Source organism: Pristiophorus japonicus, chromosome 6 (assembly GCF_044704955.1).
Source record: "Pristiophorus japonicus isolate sPriJap1 chromosome 6, sPriJap1.hap1, whole genome shotgun sequence".
Lineage (NCBI taxonomy): Eukaryota > Metazoa > Chordata > Chondrichthyes > Pristiophoridae > Pristiophorus > Pristiophorus japonicus.
The window spans coordinates 138,090,251-138,111,139 of NC_091982.1; the positions used below are offsets into that span (position 1 = coordinate 138,090,251).

The window sequence follows — 20,889 nt, forward strand, 5'->3', positions numbered from 1 at the left end:
TGTAACCAAGATGTCGTCCTGGAAGACCACGGTGCGCGGGACCGACTTCAGTAAGCTTTCCATGTTTCTCTGGAATATCACCGTGGCTGATTGAATCCCAAACAGGCATCTTATGTAAATGAAGAGACCTTTGTGCGTATTGATGCAGGTGAGGCCCTTCGATGATTCCTCCTGCGTCATGTAGGCCAAGATCAAGTCCAGCTTCGTGAACGTCTTTCTTCCCGCCAGCGTCGCAAAATGGTCATCTGCCTTTGGTAGTGGATATTGATCCTGCAGGGAGAAATGATCGATAATTACTTTGTAATCACCACAGATTCTGACGGTGCCGTCTCCCTTGAGGACTGGAACAATCGGACTGGCCCACTCGTTGAATTCGATCGGCGAAATGATGCCCTCTCATTGCAGCCAGTCCAGCTCGATCTCCACCCTCTCTCTCATCATGTACGGTACTGCTCTCTCCTTGTGATGGATGGGTCGCGCCCCCGGAATTAGGTGGATCTGCACTTTTGCTTCTTGGAACTTCCCGATGCCTGGTTCGAACAGCGAGGGGAACTTGTTTAGGACCTGGGCACACGAAGTGTCGTCATCTCAGTTCCAGTGTATCTTTCCCAGCCAGCTCCTGCCGAGCATCATGGGGCCATCACCCGGTACCACTCAGAGTGGTAACTTGTGCACTGCTCCAGCATAGGAAACCTGTACAGTAGCACTGTCGATTACGGGAATCAGTTCCTTTGTGTAAGTTCTCAGTTTAGTGCGAATGGGAGTCAGGACTAGCCTTAAGGCCTTGCTACACCACAATTTATCGGAAGTCTTTTTGCTCATAATGGACTGGCTTGCGCCCGTGTCCAGCTCCATTGACACCGGGAGTCCATTTAATTCAACCTTCAGCATTATCGGGGGACACTTTGTGGTAAATTTGTGCACCCCATAAAACTCTGCCTCCTCGGTCTGAGGCTCTGGTTCGTTGTGATCCGCCATGGATCTGTCCTTCTCTGCAACATGGTGGTTTGCAGGATAAACAGGCTTTGCAGGTTGCCTGCACATACGTTGGAGGTACCCCATTGTTCCACAGCCCTTGCAAACATATCCTTTGAAGTGGCATGAATGGAAACGATGATCACCTCTGCAGCGCCAACAAGGTATTAATGGACTAGCATTCATCACCCTTGATGGTGGACTCAGACATCTGCAGACATACAGCTACAGGCATATGAGGCCTACCCTGTACATTATGATTCGAAAACAACATCACTTTGTTCACAGTACTTGTAGCAGCACTCGTGTGCTGAGAGATTTGCTTGGTATTGACACTGGTGGCGATAAATGGCTGGGCTATCACTATGACTTTACTCAAGGTTGGGGGTCTTTACAGTCAAAAGTTTGCAAAGTATTACTTCATGGCCAATGCCAAGTACAAAGAAGCCCCTGAGCATGTGCTCCAAATGTCCTTCAAATTCGCAATGTCCTGCAAGGCGTCTTAGCTCGGCGACATACCTCACCACTTCCTGACCTTCAGACCTCTTACACGTGTAGAACCGGTACCTCGCCATCAGAACACTTTCATTCAGGTTAAGATGCTCCCAGACCAGTGTGCACAAATCAACATATGATTTCTCTGTGGGTTTTGCTGGAGCAAGCAGATTTTTCATGAGGCCATACGTTGGTGCCCCGCAAATGGTGAGGAGAATCGCCCTTCATTTGGCAGCATTCGCTTCTCCTTCGTTGGCCACAAAATATTGGTCGAGTCGCTCCACGAAGATTTCCCACTCACCTCCCTCCGAAAATTTTTCCAGGATGCCCACTGTTCTCTGCATTTTTGCGGTGGGGTTCGATATCTGTATCTTGCTGCCAGTTGTATTGTGTGAGCTCAAAGTAAAGTGTGACCGTAGTCTTTTATTGCAGGTTTCCAGAGTGCCTCTCCAGCCTGTGAGGCCTCCTTAAGTAAAGGTACTTCCAAGGGATTGTGGGATCCCTTGGGACTCCAGGAGATGAGCCCTCTGGTGGTTAAACAAGATATTTACAGGTTTACATGTATAACACCCCGGTGTGCTCACTGACCTACATTGGCTCCCTATTCGAGCAATGCTTCAATTTTAAAATTCCCATCCTTGTTTTCAAATCCCTCCATGGCCTCGCCCCTCCCTAGTTCTGTGATCTCCTCCAGCCCCACAACCCTCTGAGAATTCTGCACTCCTCCTGTGCATCCCCAATTTTAATCGATCCACCATTGGCAGCTATGCCTTCAGATGTCGAAGCCCTAAGTTCTGGAATTCGTTTCCTAAAGCTCTCCGCCTCTCTCTCCTCCTTTAAGTTGCTCGTTAAAACCTACCTGTGTGCCGAAGCTTTTGGTCACTTATCCCAATATCTCCTTATGTGGCTCGGTGTCAAATTTTGCTTGATAACACTCCTGTGAAGCGCCTTGGGACATTTTACCTCATTAAAGGTACTATGTAAATGCAAGTTATTGTTGTATTACTGATCAGGAACACTCAGACAGCTTTACTGATCAGTAATATTCAAACTAACTGCATTAATGATCAGGAACAAGCAGATTATCTGGGTTTGATTGGTTTCATACGCATGAGAAATATTCAGACTTGCTGTGCACTAACCAGGAATAGTGAAGGTGTGTATACACTAAGGACATTCACTGTGGCTGATTACTAATGAAAATACTTCTCCGGCAGACTGCAGGTGTTATATTTTGCAACGCAGAGACAATGGCCTGCATTATATCACGTTCACGATTTTCTGAGGCACTGGTGACGTGGTTTGCCCCAGGGCGTTTGATAAACTCCGTTGCGGAAAAGCTGGCTTTGACTGGGCCCATTTCCTGGCAATGGCTGTGGATGATTTCACCAAGTTGCCGATAAACATCTGAAAATGGCAGACACAGCTCAGAAAACCTCCGACAAGTTTCTACTCCTTTAACAAGGATGTCATCCAAACCTTCACTCAGAGGATAAGCTCTTAAACCTGTTGTAAATGTGCTTTTCATTCATTTAAAAACCCTGATTAATAACAACACATACAAAAAAGAGCTTGTGCTGACAGAGATACAGGATTATGTAGCGTTTTGGAAAACTGCCCTAACAGCTCTGGGCCCTGTATCAGACCCATTCAAGGTGAATGGGAATACAAGACTCCTCTCTCAAATGGCTGTAACTCATAGTTGAAACTAAAATACCCCGCAAGCTGAGCAAGGAGAGCTTTGCTCTGTCTCGAACATCTGCTATATTGCAGTTAGAGAAGTGGGTTGCGGTCACTGAGTGTCAGAGCTCTGTTCTACATTGCTGACAACTCGCTCTTAAAGCCCAGACACGCTACAGTTATGAACATTAATTAATATAATAATCGCTGGAAACAACAGAAAGAATATGTCCTGCATATGCTCGTTTGTGTGACGATTAGTTAATATGGTTAGATTCTGAGTTTGGGAGACCAACACAATCCCTTTGTCCAACTGCTTACCCCACCGTCACATAACAATCGAACAAAGAACAGGTTCCCAAACTGTGGCTGATCTGGCAGGTCTCCTTCTCTCTGCTGGATTCATCAAAGTGAATATTAGAAATTGCTGAGTTACTCAGCGAGCAGGAGAATGTAGTTTCTTTTAGACATGAAAGCAACCAGACTGGTTTGGCACCTTCACAATGCAGGTAGAATCCAATCGGGTTTGCCCACGCCAAATCAACAAAACCAGAGGCCTGTGGCTTCAAAAAGATCGGGGGCTTCGGCTTACAGTTTGTGGATATTGTTTCCATTATGTCGGAAAACTGGACGTGTCAATACAGTCAAAGTGCAGGCAGATAGAAGAATCAAACATTTGGTCTGATTATTTGGCCAGACCGGGATATGCATCCCGTGGATGATGTTATTGCAGCCTGTGCTGAGTATAAACAAGGTTTATTTCCCACAGTAATACTGTACCATCAAATTTAATGAACATGCAGAAATTCTCTCTATTGTCTCTTTCAGTCGAGAAGGTGGAAGGCATCTTTGCCCAGGAATGTCAGGACGGCCTTAATTACAGGTGGGTTCTGCACAGGAGCAGGACTGCAGACATTCAGCCTCAACACAATTTTCTTTGCTTCCCCAAATGAGTAAACTGGAATTCCTAGGGTTTCAGATAGTGCGTTGATTATTGTCGAGCCCCACACATTACAGGGGAGACTCCATTTTCCCCTTCTTGCTATAATTGTACAGGGTATTGGTGAGACCACACCTGGCGTACTGCGTTTTGGTCTCCGTATTTAAGGAAGGACATACTTGCATTGGAGGCAGTTCAGAGAAGGTCCACGAGGTTGATTCCGGAGATGAAGGGGTTGTCTGATTCAGAAAGCTTGAGCAGGTTGGGCCTATTCTCGTTGGAGTTTAGAAGAATGAGAGGTGATCTTATTGAAACATCTAAGATTCTGAGGGGGTTCGACAGGGTAGATGCAGGGAGGATGTTTCCCCTCATGGTGGAATCTAGAACTAGGGGACATAGTTTCAGAATAAGTGGTCGCACATTTAAAACTGAAGCCAAGGAGGAATTTCTTCTCTCAGAGGCTTCATGAATCTTTGGAATTCTCTGTCCCAGAGCGCTGTGGAGGCTGGGTCATTGAATATATTTAAGGCAGAGATAGACAGATTTTTGAGTGATAAAGGGAGTCAAGGGTTATGGGGAGTGGGCAGGGAAGTGGAATTGAGGCTAAGTTCAGATCAGCCATGATCTTATTGCATGCGGAGCAGGCTCGAGGTGCCAAATGGCCGACTCCTGCTCCTATTTCTTATGTTATGTTCTCCTACAAACGGTCTGCAAGTCTCGCTGCTTCCCCATGGACATCCAGCTCTCCAACATTCCCTTCCCCTGCCATATACTTAATATCAGGTGGTTTATAGTCCAACAAGGGACCAATGCTGGATCTAGTTCTGGGGCATGAACTGGGGCAAGTAGGCAGCATACGGGCAGAGGAACATCTAGGGAACCATAACCAGAATATCATTAGTTTTGATATAAAAGTTCGAAAGGAGAGGAAACAATCAGAAATGAAAGTACTTGACTATAAAACATCTAATTATAATTGAAATGAAAAGGAACTGTACTGGAGAATCTAGAACATGATCAGAGATATCTTGCCAAATAGTCGAAAACATTCAAGTAAGCGATGCTTAGTGTAAAGACCACGTAAAGATGGTACAGCAAAAGCTGTAGCTCGTTGGATGAGTGCAGAAATTCATTCGCATGAGGCATGGGAAGGAGGTCACAAATCAAGGCGAATAGCACACAAGATAATCCAGCAGAGTACAGAAAATACAGAGGGGAAGCAAAAACGATTTGAAAGGCTGAGAGGATATGAAGAAAGATGCAGATAATTAAAGTAAATAGTAATGTATTATATAAACACATGTAAAGGAAAAGAACACCTAAAGAATGGGTGGGGCTCCTTAGAGATGAAAAAGGAAATCTTCTCCTGGAGGTTGAAGGAAGGTTGGAGATATGTGCTTTGCCTCAGGATTGATATTAGGAATGAACAGAAAGGAGGTGCTGGATAAAATAGACCGGATGAATAAATGGTATTGAAAAATTGATGAAAGTCAAAGTATAAAAAGCGCTGGGCCCTGATGGCTGCATCGCAGAATGCCAAGGGAAGTCAGAAAGGAAATAGCAGAGGCTCAGACCACAATCTTTTCCACACGCTTGCATTTAGAAAGTTGTGCCAGAGGGCTGGAGAGTTATGGAGAAAGGGATAAACCAGGGAAAGAACAAACTTGAATTTAATGGAGCACTTTCCCCAACCTCAGAATATCCCAAAACATCTCACGGCGAATAAAGTACTTTTTTGAAGTGCAGTCATTGTTGTAATCCAGGCAAATGCAGCCAGGAATTTGTGCACAGCAAGCTCCCATAAACAGCGATGAGGTCAATGACCAGATAATCTGCTTTATTGATGTTGACTGTGGGTAAGTGGTGGCCAGGACACCAGGAGAACTTGGGTGTGTTCTTCACATCGTCCCATAGGATCTTTTGCATCCACCCAAGAGGGCAGATGGGTACTTGATTTAATTTCTCAGATAAAGGACGGCACCTCTGACAGTGTCGCACTCCCTTCAGTACTGCACCGAACCATGAGCTCTCGATTATGTGCTCAAGTCTCTGGCTCAAGAGTGGAGAATGTTACCAGTGAGGCATGGCCGACATTTAACTATATGCAACAAATTAGTTGTGGGAAGCTTCTAAAGGCTGTAGTACAGGATAACATTCCTACTTAGAATGACACAGAAAGATAGCGGACACTGATTTATAAAAGGCACGTTATGTCTGCCAGGTTTACCAGGGTTATTTGGTAAAACAATGAAATGTACTGATGAAGGAAATGCAGTGAATGTTAGGTGCATTAAGTTTCAAAAGGCACAGCATTGAAAGCTTGCTGATAAGCTGAAGGCACGTGGCATTAAAGGGATTGTGGCAGCATGGATAGGAAGTGGGTTAAAGGACGGGAAACAGAGTAGTGATTAATTGAGGGATATAAGCAGCAGAGTCTCCCAGGATCAGTGTTGGTACCATTGCTCCTCTCAATATATATATATATATAGACATAGGCGATCTCAACTTCTGGGTATAGAGGGCATGGAATCAAAAACAATAGGGAGTGTGGTTCACTGTGAAGAGGACTGGAAGTGACTTCAGGGGAACACAGACAGGTTTGTTCATTGGGCAGATGCAAGCTAGATGAGATTTAATGCAGCAAAATGTGAGGTGATACATTTTGAAAGAAAAAGGAAAAATTCACTGAATGGTAAGGAGCAGTGAAACAAAAGGACTTTGGGTTTCAGATACCTGAACCTGTTAAAGTGGGAGGACGTTGATAAAGCTGTAGAAAAGAATCTGGAGTCCATGGGCCCAAAATTGAAGGCCTTACCACCCACTGCCGCCCACATTCTGTCTCGGGTTCTGCCCAGTGCCACTCTCCATTTGGGCTGGAGCGAGCGGGAGAGGAGAGCCGCCGGGAACTGCCTGCTGACGTCAGCGGACGGCCAAGTGGCTCAACTGAGCTCCTGCCCGCCGGCCGAGCTGCCAGATTGGTGCCGGCGGCAAAACGGGAATGGACCGCTGCGAGGAGGCTGGTCTATCCACAACGTTGAGTCTGAATAACCTGAAAAAAAGGTTGGTGAACATTTTTTGCATTTTTTCTTTAAAGCGAGCGACTTACCTGGACGGAGTCCCCTGAAGGTGCTCCGATGGGGTTTTTTTGATGATTTTCCTTTTCAGGTCTTCGACCCTCCGTGGGCCCGACTCCATCCTTGGCGGCACTTGGGTGACAAGCACCTTTGCCGCCGAGAATGAGAGCTCCTGCCCGCTGCCACCCAGATTAGCGGCGTAAGTCCCTGTTTTACCACCCGCCGCCCTTTCAAGGACCTTTTTGACGAAAACCCCGCCCAAAGTCAGGGACCTCGCCGGCCATCGGCGGTTCTTTGGGCAGCATTTGAGCGGGCGGGGGCCTTCACCAATTTGGGACCCCAAGGGTAAAGTACAGAAACAAAGAGCTGATGCCAAGCCTGTGCAGACCAATGGAAAATAGAAGATTGTATGCGGTTTTGGATGTCCTACATTCGGAAGGATGTCAAAATCTTGGTAGAGGGAAGAAGAGATTCAGCAAGGTAATACCAGCTCCCTAGCCAAAGACTGCCCTGAGTGGAGGAAGTGCATCCGGGAGGGTGCTGAGCACCTCGAGTCTCATCGCCGAGAGCATGCAGAAATCAAGCGCAGGCAGCGGAAAGAGTGTGCTGCAAACCAGTCCCACCCACCCCTTCCCTCAACCACTGTCCGTCCCACTTGTGACAGGTGCTGTGGTTCCTGTATTGGACTGTACAGCCACCTAAGGACTCACTCATTCTAGGAGTGGAAGCAAGTCTTCCTCGATTCCGAGGGACTGCCTATGATGATGATGACTAGGGATGAGAGGCTTTAGTCTCTGGCACAGACAGGATGACCTACTGTGCTGTATGATTCTATAAGAACATAAGAATTAGGAACAGGAGTAGGCCATCTAGCCCCTCGAGCCTGCTCCACCATTCAAAAAGATCATGGCTGATCTGGCCGTGGACTCAGCTCCACTTACCCGCCCGCTCCCCATAACCCTTAATTCCCTTATTGGTTAAAAATCTATCGATCTGTGACTTGAATACATTCAATGAGCTAGCCTCAACTGCTTCCTTGGGCAGAGAATTCCACAGATTCACAACCCTCTGGGAGAAGAAATTCCTTCTCAACTCGGTTTTAAATTGGCTCCCCCGTATTTTGAGGCTGTGCCCCCTAGTTCTAGTCTCCTCGACCAGTGGAAACAACCTCTCTGCCTCTATCTTGTCTATCCCTTTCATTATTTTAAATGTTTCTATAAGATCACCCCTCATCCTTCTGAACTCCCAACGAGTAAAGACCCAGTCTACTCAATCTATCATCATAAGGTAACCCCCTCATCTCCGGAATCAGCCCAGTGAATAGTCTCTGTACCCCCTCAGGCACATGTAAAGGACGATCCAGCTGGTGGGGGCCTTCCCAATCAGGAACGGCCAGCTCGCTCGTGGCGTTTCCAAGGTGGGTGAGTAACTAGGCCGCGAGGGTTAAAAGTGTCTCCTATATCTCTGATTAATGTAGATGCAGTTATAATGGGCTGACGTTATACATCACCTTAACCCTGCAGCCATTTACCAACTCTCAGTGGACCAGTAAAAGGGTATTACAATGCAAATACATCAACAACAGTAAAACATTACTGAGCTGTGCAACCATAAAACTACACTTAGTGCCACATAGTCCTGTTACAATGATAACGCACCAATATCACGGACTTCTAGGAGGTTATTGCAAAGGTCAAAAGCTAGCACATGGTCATTAATTTTGCGGTGGACACAAAGCGTCAAGTCTGACTTCAGCTTCATTGCTGTTAATCTATTCACCGAGGGCCCTACCGTAACTGGAGCACAGAGATCGTTTTATTGTCGATTGTGACTTCATGAATCCAACCTGAAACTCATGTGTCACTTAATAGAAGGGGGATGGTTCAAGGCTAATGAATTTGCATGTGTTTGAAACTAATGACAACCTCTAATCACATTATGAAGAGGTATGAAAGGACACAGTCTTTCAGTGCCTTGGCTGGATTTCCTGCCTTAATCCAGGCATTAGAAGATTCACAACTGTTTGAAAGCCTCCATCAGGAATTTAATTCCCACCCTCCCATCACCTTTCAAAGACTCAGAGCCAAGATTCATCTTCTCACAAGGTTAGAGCAAGCCTACAATTATCTGCCATCGCTGTTTGCCCACTAGAAAGCTGGGTCAAAGCTCCTTACGCACAATAGAAAAGCTCCTTTAATTCAACGCTTATTGCACAGGCTGTGTGAGGGTCTCTGGGCTCTGTGATTCTCTCTCTGCCGCCTCAATGCTGGAGGTGCATTGCTGCACTTTGTTCCGCTGTGTGAAAGGAGGGGAGGAGACGGATTCTGAAGGAATTTGGTGGCTGAAAGGAGCACCTGAGAGCGATGGGGTGAAAAAAAAAGGAGAGGCCAGAGGGCATCTAATGATTCGTCTCAGATTGCTTTAGAATTCAAGCATGCCTTTATTTGTCCAGAATGGTCCCCTTCTTTTTGTCAGTCCATACACATTGGTCCAGCAGGGTATAATGGAACATCGCCGTGTGAAGGAGATGTTGTATTTCTGTGTACAATAGCAACGGGTAGAGCTGCGCCAAAAACCGTGTATAGAAAACAGTTCCCAGTGAGACGAGGAATGAGCCAGGGACCCTGCTCCTAATTGCTATCCAATGACCCCAGCTGGTGAAGCACGTGTGTAGAGGTCAGCCAAGGTCAGGGTACAGCCCAGTTACAATAATCCCCCGGTCAAGGGTCAGGGTACAGCGCAGTTACAATACTCCCCCGGTCAGGGTACAGCCCAGTTACAACTCTCTTCCGGTCGGGGTACAGCCCAGATACGATGCTCCCCCGGTCGGGATACAGCCCAGTTACAATACTCCTTCGGTCAGGGTACAGCCTAGTTACAATATCCCCCAGTCAGGATACAGCCCGGTTACAATACTCCCCTGGTCGGGGTACAGCCCAGTTACAATACTCCTCTGGTCGGGGTACAGCCCAGTTACGATGCTACCCCGGTCAGGGGTACAGCCCAGTTACGATGCTCCCCCAGCTTGCCGAGGCTCACAGTCTGGAGTCATACTTGAGTGAGGTACTGGAGGATAGCCCAAACATAAGCCATCATCTACAGAAGACTGCAGGGTAGAAAAACAGCTAACACTGAGTTTTAAGAACATAAGAACATAAGAAACAGGAGCAGGAGGAGGCCATTTGACCCTTCGAGCCTGCTCCACATTCTATAAGATCATGGCTGATCTGATCATGGGCTCAGCTCCACTTCCCTGCCCGCTCCCCATAACCCTTTTTCCCCTTATAAGGAGTAGCAGAACACAACAGTTAAGAGAGTAAAGTACGACCTGGCGATTGAAAGGCCTTTTGAGTGTCAGCATGACTCCGTTGGTAGGTTGATAATCAAGTGACGTAGTGGTGGAGGACTTCACTGTCAGAGGTGCCGTCTTTCGGGTGAGACTTTAAATCGAGGACCCATCTGCTGGTCTCCGATGGACGTCAAAGATGCCTCGGCACTATTGAAGAACAGGAGAGTTCTCCCAGGTGTCCTGGCCAATATTTATCCCTCAAGCAAAGAAATTATTATCTGACCATTTGTCTCACTCCTGTTTTTGGGACCTCGCTGTGAGCAAACGGTCTACCATCCTTGCCTAGAAAACAGCCATGACTGCACATCAAAAAGTAATCGATTCGCTGTGAAGAATTCTGGGATGCCCTGGGGCTGCACAAGGTGCTGTATGAATTAGAAGCTCCCTTCTTTCTTTCTTGAAATAATAAAGACATTGCACCTGTGCTTGGCACACCCCGTTGATGATACCAATAAGATTAAGCACTTACTGTGTGGGTAATCGCACATCTACCTGCCAAGTAGATGCAGAAGTGTTCAGGATACTATTTTTTTTTTAAATACACAGTTCTGTTGGTGCCTAATAAAAAAATCCAATGTGAATAGCATGTTCTGTGTCTGGACACAAAACAGGTCCAAGGAGAATGATCTAGAAGCAGCTGGACATGTCGGGCTGACCAATGTGAACAATCTATTGGAGCCTCACCAACAATCTAACCGCAGTAATCTGTGTCTTTAATGTTCTAAATCCCGTGCTCCACTGTGAGCCAGCCACAAATCCATTTCGCTGATGTGGCTTACTTTCTCTGTTATCAGCAAGTTCATTTAAAATTAATCGTCAGCTTGCAATCCAGAACCCGCCTCGCCGTGTCCCTCCGTAGTGCAGTCGGTAAATTATACCGGGCAAGGGTCCGACCGCAACTCACCAAACTGGTCAGTGAGTGCCGGCGGGGGGGGGGGGACAGACGCATCACATCCCATCCTTGCCTAACTTCCAGACAGGTGTGTTTTGATCAGAGGTACTCAATACTGTGCGAGTACAGCAACATAGGGCACATGGTCAGATACACCTGTCACCTTTACACAGGAATCGCAGCGTCATACTCACAAATGCAGGCTCCACGGAAACCAGTAGTATAAACCACCATCAAAGGAAATCGAAGCTAAGCAAAGCCCCCTGTCCACCTTCCTTTCTCCTTCATCTTTCTCTCGTTTCTATAGCCTCCCCATCCTCCCAATACCCAGTCACTTGGTCCTTTTAATCTCCTCCTCTTGTTAAACCGGGGCCCCTGTCTGCCCTCTCAGGTGGACGTAAAAGATCCCGCGGCACTATTTGAAGAGCAGGGGAGTTATCCCCGGTATCCTGGCCAATATTTATCCCTCAATCAACAAAGCAGAAACAAAAAAACAGATTATCTGATCGTTATCACTTTGCTGTTTGTGGGAGCTTGCTGTGCGCAAATTGGCTGCCGCGTTTCCCACATTACAACAGTGACTACACTCCAAAAGTACTTCATTGGCTGAAAACTGCTTTGAGACATCCGGTGGTCACGAAAGACACCATAAAAATGCAAGTCTTCTTTCTTTTTCTATTGAATCCTCCCTCTCCTCTGTCCCTTCTGTTTAAGCCACTCTTGCTCTCCCCTGCGCTCACTGTTTCTCGCCCTTGGTGTTCTCCCTCTCTTTCTCCAGTTTCTCCCTCTTCACTTCTGCTTCTGTCTTTCTCTCTCCCTTTCCTCCTTTCACTCCTCTCTTCTCTGGCTCCTCTCAGCTGCCTCGAGTTGCTCATGTAGTTACAGACCTTCACCTCCTACACAATTAACTCTTCCTTCGCCCCCTCAGTGGAAGATCACTATATTCGACCAATAAAGAAAGTAAGAACTTGCATTTATATAGCGCCTTTCATGACCTCAGGATGTTCCAAAGCACTTTACAGCCAGTGAAGCACATTTGAAGTGTAATCACTGTCATAATGTAGGAAATGCATCAGCCAATTTGCGCACAGCAATGTGATAATGACCAGATAATCTGCTTCAGTGATGTTGATTGAGGGATAAATACTGGCCAGGACACCGGGGAGAATTCCCCTGCTCTTCTTTGAAATAGTGCCATGGGACCATTTACATCTACCTGAGAGTGCTTCGGTTTAACGTCTCATCTGAAAAACAGCACCTCAAACAGTGCGGCACTCAGTCAGCACTACATCAGTGTGTCAGTCTGGATTTTATGCTGAGGTATCTGGAGTGGGACTCGAACCTTCTGACTCAGGCTACCCACTGAGCCAAGTCGGGCGTTCTCTTTTGGTGATTTACTGAGACGATGTGAATGGCCTTGCGATGTCTGCACGGAACGTTCCGGGAGGCTTGTCCAAACACGGAGTTGCATGCGAGGCCGATGGTTTGTCAGCTGGAAGTGGTTTGTGTTGAAGGTGGGTTTTTTTGGATTGAGGCAGGGGGTGGCTGAATGCAACAGTCCTTTATATCATCTCGGCAGCAATTAAATGGATAATGTTTGTTTTACATTAGCCAGGTGCATGGTTTCCATAAAGCTCTGCTGAGTTGGAATTCCAAACATGATGTGTTGTTAGACTGAAGAATGTAGATAATTATTGTTTTCACAACTAGTGAAGTGCAATGATCTAATGATAGGTTTGAAGATGTTTAAGTAGTTCCATCTTTTCAGTTCTTTGCGCCATTGATATGAAAGAAAAGTGAATATTCTGCTCCCGCTTCTGTTTACTCTGCAGTGCATGCATTATCTCTCAGTTCAGAGGGTGCCTATCGAGTTGTCAGACCCCATCTGGAGAACTGCATTCAGTTGCGGGCATCGCACCTCAGGAGGATATAATGGCCTTGCAGTGGATACAGTGCAGATTCACCACAATGGTACTGAGGCTAAAAGGGTTAAATTATTAGCACAGGTTACATAAACTTTGTTTATATTCTCTTGAAGGGGCTTGAGTGGTGATCTGATCGAGGTGTTTAAAGTGGGAAAAGGATTCCATAGGGTAGAGACAGGGCAACTATTTCCTCTGATGGAGGAATCACGAGCAAGGGGATGTAATAAGAACATAGAATTAGGAGCAGGAGTCGGCCATTCGGCTCCTCAAGCCCCTCCGTCATTCAATGAGATCATAGCTGATCTTCTACCTCAACTCCACTTTCCCCATATGCCTTGGTTCACTTAATATCCAAATCTTAAAATTAGAGCTAGGAAGTGTAGTCGGGAAATCAAGAAGCACTTTTTTTTAAATAAAGGTTAGTGGAAACCTTGAATTCCCTCCCAAAAAGGCTGTGAAGGCTAGGGTCACTGGGAGCTTTCAAGAGAGATTGATGTACCTGCGCTGAAACGCCTGCAATGGTAATATTTGGAAGAAGAGCAGGGGAGTTGTCACTATGTCCTGCCCAATATTTATCCTTATAAAGTGCTTTGGGGTGCCCTGAGCCTTTCTGTCTTTCTTTCATTCTCTTTCTTTCTTCATCCTCCCATCCCGAGAGGAGGAGTACTGTCAACGAACAATGTGTAAATAGCTGCAATATTCTTACCCCGGATGGAGGATACGCTGTCCAGCCCAATTCAGCCGTGGCTATTCGAGTATCCAACAGGGTTTCTGGGAAAGAAGAGGAAAAGACATCAGATCAGTTACTGAGCATCCAACCAATGAGGTAGAGAATTGGTCACGGCGACCAACACCTCTTCGTCAATGAGTATTTATATACATTCCCATTCCATTCACCCTGCCGATGTGGGTTACCTGGGATATCTCCTCCATCGCCCGTGGAACAGACACTGCGCATGCTCGGACCAGTTCCCACCTAATATGGCTGCAATACATTTGCTTCATGGGTTCTTTACTTAAGAATTCATAGCAACACATTGCTATTAAGAACTAGTTGGTTTATTAGCAAAAGGTTTAACAATCACATTACCAGCTCATCCACCAGGCCCACAACCACCTGCCACATCATGGATCCCCCGAACCCAACTGGCTGGGGTTTTATTGAGTCTTGTGAACATCACGTGACTGGCTAAGCCACTCCCAACTCAACAGCTCTATAAATATTTTTGTAAAATGTTTAAATCAAGTGCCCTATTTTTAAGAGCACAATCAAAAGGTCAGCAATTTTTTGTTGTTGAAACCGTCACAATCAGATGCTCCCTTATTAGAGGGGGCACTAAAACCGGCAAATAAACCAGTTAAATTTTGACCATCAACTTAATTCAAATTAAAATTTGGTTGCCAGGGGTGATGATGCACTCCAGTCCCTCCGGTGCCCAACTCTCGTGGAAGGCCGCGAGCGTACCGGTGGACACCGCGTGCTCCATCTCCACGGACACCCTGGCTCGGATGTAACCGTGGAGAGAGGCAGGCAGTCGGGCTGAACGACCCCCTCGACCGCCCGCTGCCTGGACTGGCTGATGGCCCCCTTGGCCATGCCCAGGAGCAGTCCTACGAGGAGGGCTTCCAACCTGCCCGCTCCTCTCTGCACAGGGTGCCCAAAGATCAGGAGTGTAGGACTGAAGTGCAGCCAGAATTTGGGGAGCAGCCCCATCAAATATTGGAAGATGGGCTGCAACATCAAACATACAACATAGATGTGGAACATAGGCTCCTCCAGACTGCAGGAATTACAGGCGGCCTGAGAGTCCATGAACCGACTTAAAAACATGTTTCATGGGACTGCTCCATGCAACACTCTCCAGGCCAAGTCCCCAAGAAATAAAAAGGGAGGACTCCCACATAGAGTCCTCTGTTGGGGACCCCCTCCTCCTCCGGAAGGCAAGATGGTGCGCCATGGTGTGTCCGGACAGCAGACGAGGATGGCAAAGTGGAGAGTGTGCAAGAGCAGTCTGTACAGGAATCCCCTCCGTGCAGAACTGAAAGGCACGGAGGGGATTTCCTCAACAGTTCTACAAACCTGTGAGCATACTCACGTGCATACATTACAATGTCAATCGGTGTTCTATTTACATGATGTGACCCCGATGTCCAAATTAAAAGAGGGGCTCTTTGGACACTCTTTCAGTTCATGTGCGGAGGGGTTTCCTGTACGGCTGCTCTTGCACACGCTCCACTTTGCCATCCTTGTCTGCCTTCCGGACACACCATAGCGCACCATCTTGCCGTCCGGAGGAGGCGGGGTTTCCAACGGAGAGCTCTCTAACGCTGGTGTTAACGGAGCAGTAAGGCGACCGACCCCATTTTCAGGCCATTACCGCCCCATTACTGGCAGGTGAGGTTACTCAAAATAGACCCGACAGAATTCAAATTCAGCCATCCCCCAACTCCCAGCACTCAAAGGGTAGGGCAGGTCAGAGAAATATTGCGATTGTGGCTGGCGCTGACACCAACACACATTCCCTTCCACACAGCGCCCAGGATTGGTGAATTTACTCTTATTCAAATGGTGGGAGGAGGCCCATTGGAAGCATAATGTCCTGTTTTTGTGCTGTACATTCTATGGAGTTAGCACACCAAATTTTTAGCTTCCAGATATAAATCCTGGCAAGACAGCTTCTGATAACTAATCCCTCGGAAAATCAAGTGAGGAATTCTCCTGACAGTTATTAATAAATTAAGAAAATATCACGGTGCACTTTGAGACAGAGATTAATAAAAATAGAAGTATGCAACATGAAAAGGCCAATTAGCCCATCAAGCATATTCCTTCCTCAGCCCAGGTATAAACCTTTCTATCACGGTTCCTACCCAACCCAGGGAAGTCCCTTTTACAAAGGTTATACAAAGTTCCCAGTCCCCTCCCCACTATTATGATGCTCAATGAGCCAGCAATCTTAGCATAATCACCGTGCAAGTGCTGGGCTCTATACGCGTGACCTAAGCACGCCACAATGGACCTTGCTCGGAGCTGATTTCTTGATCTGCCCAATCAGGCTCATTTGCTTTAGCCTTCTTTCTTTCTTTGTTTTAAACCTGATCAAGAGTATGTCTGCACAACGTTATTTTATAACCCAGTTAAGAGTGGATACAGTTATCTATTTTATACTGTATTAAAGGATATGTCTGTGCGCATTTGCTGTTGACCTTACGCATTACAAATTGCGATGTCCATATTTTAAAAAATGGAAACTGCCGATGTAAACGTGTTACGCTATCAATACATCTTCCCACCAGTGGGAGTGCTGTGGGAATAATGTATGACTTCAAAATGGGGATCGGATACCTTCTGTGCACCTTGCTCCAATCCCCCCGCCCTCTAGCCCCACCTTACCTGAAGACAACACTCGGTCTTTGACTCCTCCCATGCAATGTCATGGGAAACCGTATTCCAAAGAAAAATTCTTACAGGGCTTGACAGGGAGGATGTCTCCTCTTGCTGGGGAGTCTAGAACCAGAGGTCACAGTCTCAGAATAAGGGGTCGGCCATTTCGGACTGAGACGAGGAGAAACCTCTTCACTCAGAGGGTGGTGAATCTTTGGAATTCTCTACTCCAGAGGGTTAGGAGGTTCAGTCTTTGAGTATATTCAAGACAGAAATCGATAGATTTTTGGAAATTGAGGGAATCAAGGGATATGGAGACAGTGCAGGAAAGGAGTTGAGGTAGAAGATCAGCCATGATCTCATTGAATGGCGGAGCAGGCTCGAGGGGTCTAATGGCCTACTTCTGCTTCCAATTCTTATGTTCTTAGGTAAAAATAAAAATAAAAATACTGCAGTTCTTCAAACTGGAAAGCATCAGTCATTAGACCAGAGTCAGAGCGAGATAATACTGCCAAAGCCTCCTGTACGTCAGGCAAAGGTTAGAAACTCGACTGCTTAATCTCCCTCATTAGTAGACATTCTTAAGATCTATTAGGCCACAAATATTTTTAATTATCCAGTTTTTATTTAAAAGAAAATTAGGTTTACATTCCGCAGTGTTGTAAAATACAGCAGCAAATTAATTTTATGACAGTTTTGCCGTCTGTCAAATTGAATTTGTTTCGGTAAGATGCTGCAACGATTAGCTGTTGTAATTACCCAGAGAGAATGTGAGCATTGCAGCAAGGAGGTCTGAAAGAACCTTGTTCTTCTATATTATTCTGTCATTTTCAACACATTTTGGAAATTCAACATAACAATATCTTGGTAATGATGTCATTCAAATATTTTTTTATACACTTTGATCTGAAACGGCTTCACAAGTGTCGGTTTTCACCAAGGTCTCTCATGAAATCTATTAGTGCTTCTGGAAAGAATATTTTGTTTAAATGGATTGACATTATTTCCAAGACAACACCCAATGCTCAGAAAATGTTTAAAAGCAGTTAACCACTGCGCCTATATTTGTCCTCCCCAACCCCCCATCAAGGCAAAGATAACAACCCCGATATTAACCGCTACACCTGACAGGAATAGGCCATGCGAGCAAGGTGGGTGTTGGAGGTCAACCATCACAGCCCCAGGACATCGCTGCAGGAGTTCCTCAGGGCAGTGTCCTAGGCCCAACCATCTTCAGTTGCTTCATCAATGACCTTCCCTCCATCATAAGGTCAGAAGTGGGGATGTTCACTGATCACTGTACAGAGTTCAGTTCCATTCGCAACTTCTCAGATAATGAAGCAGTCCGTGCCCACATGCAGCAAGACCTGGACGATATTGAGACTTGGGCTATTAAGTGTCAAGTAACATTCGCGCCACACGAGTGACAGGCAATGACCATCTCCAAAAAGAGAGTCTAACCACCACCCCTAGACATTCAACGGCATTACCATCGTCAAATTCCCCCACCATCAACATCCTGAGGGTCATCATTGACCAGAAATGTAACTGGACGAGCTTCATAAATACTGTGGCTGCAAGAGCGGGTCAGAGGCTGGGTATTCTGAGGAGAGTGTCTCACCACTTGACTCCTCAAAGCCTTTCCACCATTTACAAGGCTCAAGTCAGGAGTGCGATGGAATACTCTCCACTTGCCTGGATGAGTGCAGCTCCAACAACACTCGAGAAGCTCGACACTATCCAGGACAAAGCAGCCCGCTTGATTGGCCCCCCATCCACCACCTTAAACATTCACTCCCTCCACCACCGGCGCACCGTGGCTGCAGTGTGTACCATCTACAAGATGCACTGCAGCAACTCGCCAAGGCTTCTTCGGCAGCACCTCCCAAACCCGCGACCTCTACCTCCTAGAAGGATAAGGGCAGCAGGCGCATGGGAACACCACCACCTCCACGTTCCCCTCCAAGTCACAGACCATCCTGATTTGGAAATATATAGTCGTTCCTTCATCATTGCTGGGTCACAATCCTGGAACTCCCTCCCTAACAGCACTGTGGGAGCACCTTCACCACACGGACTGCAGCGGTTCAAGGCGGCGGATCACCACCACCTTCTCATTAGGGATGGGCAATAAATGCCGGTCTTGCCAGTGATGCCCACATCCCAGGAACGAATAAAAACAAATGTCTACGTGGCCCTCACCTTGTCCACACTGCAGTCCTGCCCCACTGGGGTTCCAACTGTGATTGGACATATTCCTAGAGGTCCGTCACATGATCTCCTGTCTGCAATTGCCCCGCCCCCATGCTCACCCAATACATCAATCCTCACAGAGCAGCATCTTCCCACACTAACTGTAAAGCAACATGACTCTTGATTTCCCAATTGGATGGTTCATGATTGCCATTCAAAAGGCCAGTTCTCTATTTCCAAGACTGTTATAACTAATCAACAAATGAGTCCATAGAAAATAAAAACACGCAATATTTTCTTGACTGCCCGTATGACTTGTCTCCCAGTTTTTTGCTCACAGAAGCGTGCTAGAATTAATCTTTAGTTCCTGGAGGTTCCAGGACAATGGTGGGCAGGCCCTGCTCTATTTTACAGGTGTTTTCAGGCAGGCAACAGCTTCATTGGATTCCAAGGTCAGGCTCTGAGGATGTAATTCACACCTGATGCCATTTTAGCTAATGATGGTCTCGCCTGGGAAACCCAGGCACAGCAGAGAAAAGAAGAGAAGCTTATTTTATTATTTATGATTTGCAAGCATGCTCCTCTGGGCCCCACGAGGGAACCTTGCCCCACCCCCCAACCCCACCTGCTCCCCCCCCAGGATCCAATTAGCTTATGTGGGGGATAGTTGCTGCCGGTTATTGATGATGCCTTCTGGTCTCGCCCCCCCCCCCCCCCCGCTTCACGCCATTGACTGCAGGATTGGGTGGGAGTTGAGGCTGGTGTATTTAAAGGAGGCCCGGGGAGTTAAAACGAACTCGAGCATCAGGATTGTGAGTCGAGGTGAGCCCAACACTCACATTCACCTCAGGTTAAAATCGGGCCTAACATGTCAAAGAAAAGGATCCATTTGAAGGACAAACATCACCTCCACTGAGCCAGAAAGTGCATTGCTGATCTTCCTTGGCAATTCATCATCAGGACTGAGATCCTCCAGAGAAATCATGAAGTGGCTGGAATATTTTATTTTAAAATCCCTCTGGTGTGTGGTACTTATTCAGAAGGAGCGTAATTATTCTGCGCAGCCCTGGGACCTTGCCACTAACTTTTACTGAGCTTCAGTGCATTGAGGCAACATGAACCATTAACACTATGCTATACCAACAATGAGCCTACTTGTCTGTGCTGTAATCAAGCAGCCATCGTTAAGGACACTGCTGTCAATCGACTTCGATAATACAGACTTGTGTACACACGCCGCTGAACAGTTCCCAAATCAGTCCTCCTTCTCAGATACCCCTGGTGACCCTCCTGACACGCCACAGAGAGCCTGGTTCGAGTGTGCTCGAGAGGATGTTAACCGTGCAGGCCTTAATCTGCAACTCATCAATCATGTGTTGCAAGCCTGAATTCTGTGCCAGCGAGTGAGGTGTGTATTCAGTAACATGTCTTCCAGTACACACCGGAATCAATAACTCATTCAACTCAGCCAAGATTTGCTGTCTTAAGGATTATTGCACAAAATACCATTCACAAGAGCTGGTGTTGGCACCTACTTTTGGCATACAGTTAGTAACAGGACGAACCCTGCATCCGCTGACTCTTGTTTGATGTATTCCATGTCCTCAGAAGTGTGCCAAGGGGATCTGCCTTTCTGTAATCAGGGCAGTTATATCTGAAGTTTCAGTGGCAAGGCCAGCTGGCATATTTTCTCAGGTCGTGGACATCTTTGGTCTGCACTCCTGACGTACAAAGAGGCAGATAGATTCATGTACATAGAGGCGAAGGTTAAAGGTTAATTAGCAGTGTTTGCATTCACTGAACCACCAGTACTAAAATGTTTTTTTCAGTTCTTTGTTGCTAAGTTTGTGCCCAATCTATCTTTTTTTTTGTACATGAGCCAGAATTATGAGAAGCAATTGTGTACAGTGCACATGTGTCCATTGGGAGCCCAATTGTGCACAGAGGATGCTTGTCCATTGGGAGGCCATTGAGATGGTCC

The 20,889-nt window shown here is 46.6% G+C and overlaps 1 protein-coding gene across 2 annotated transcripts in view; it reads right to left on the minus strand.

Annotated features, from left to right (window-relative positions):
- The window catches only part of LOC139265786 (ephrin type-B receptor 1), a 605,412-nt gene that overhangs the window by 390,081 nt on the left and 194,442 nt on the right, over positions 1-20,889 (minus strand). For both annotated transcript variants that reach the window (XM_070883211.1, XM_070883210.1), the window contains exon 2: positions 14,037-14,101. In XM_070883211.1, coding sequence (XP_070739312.1) covers positions 14,037-14,101 — 65 coding nt within the window. The remainder of the gene's footprint in view (positions 1-14,036; positions 14,102-20,889) is intronic.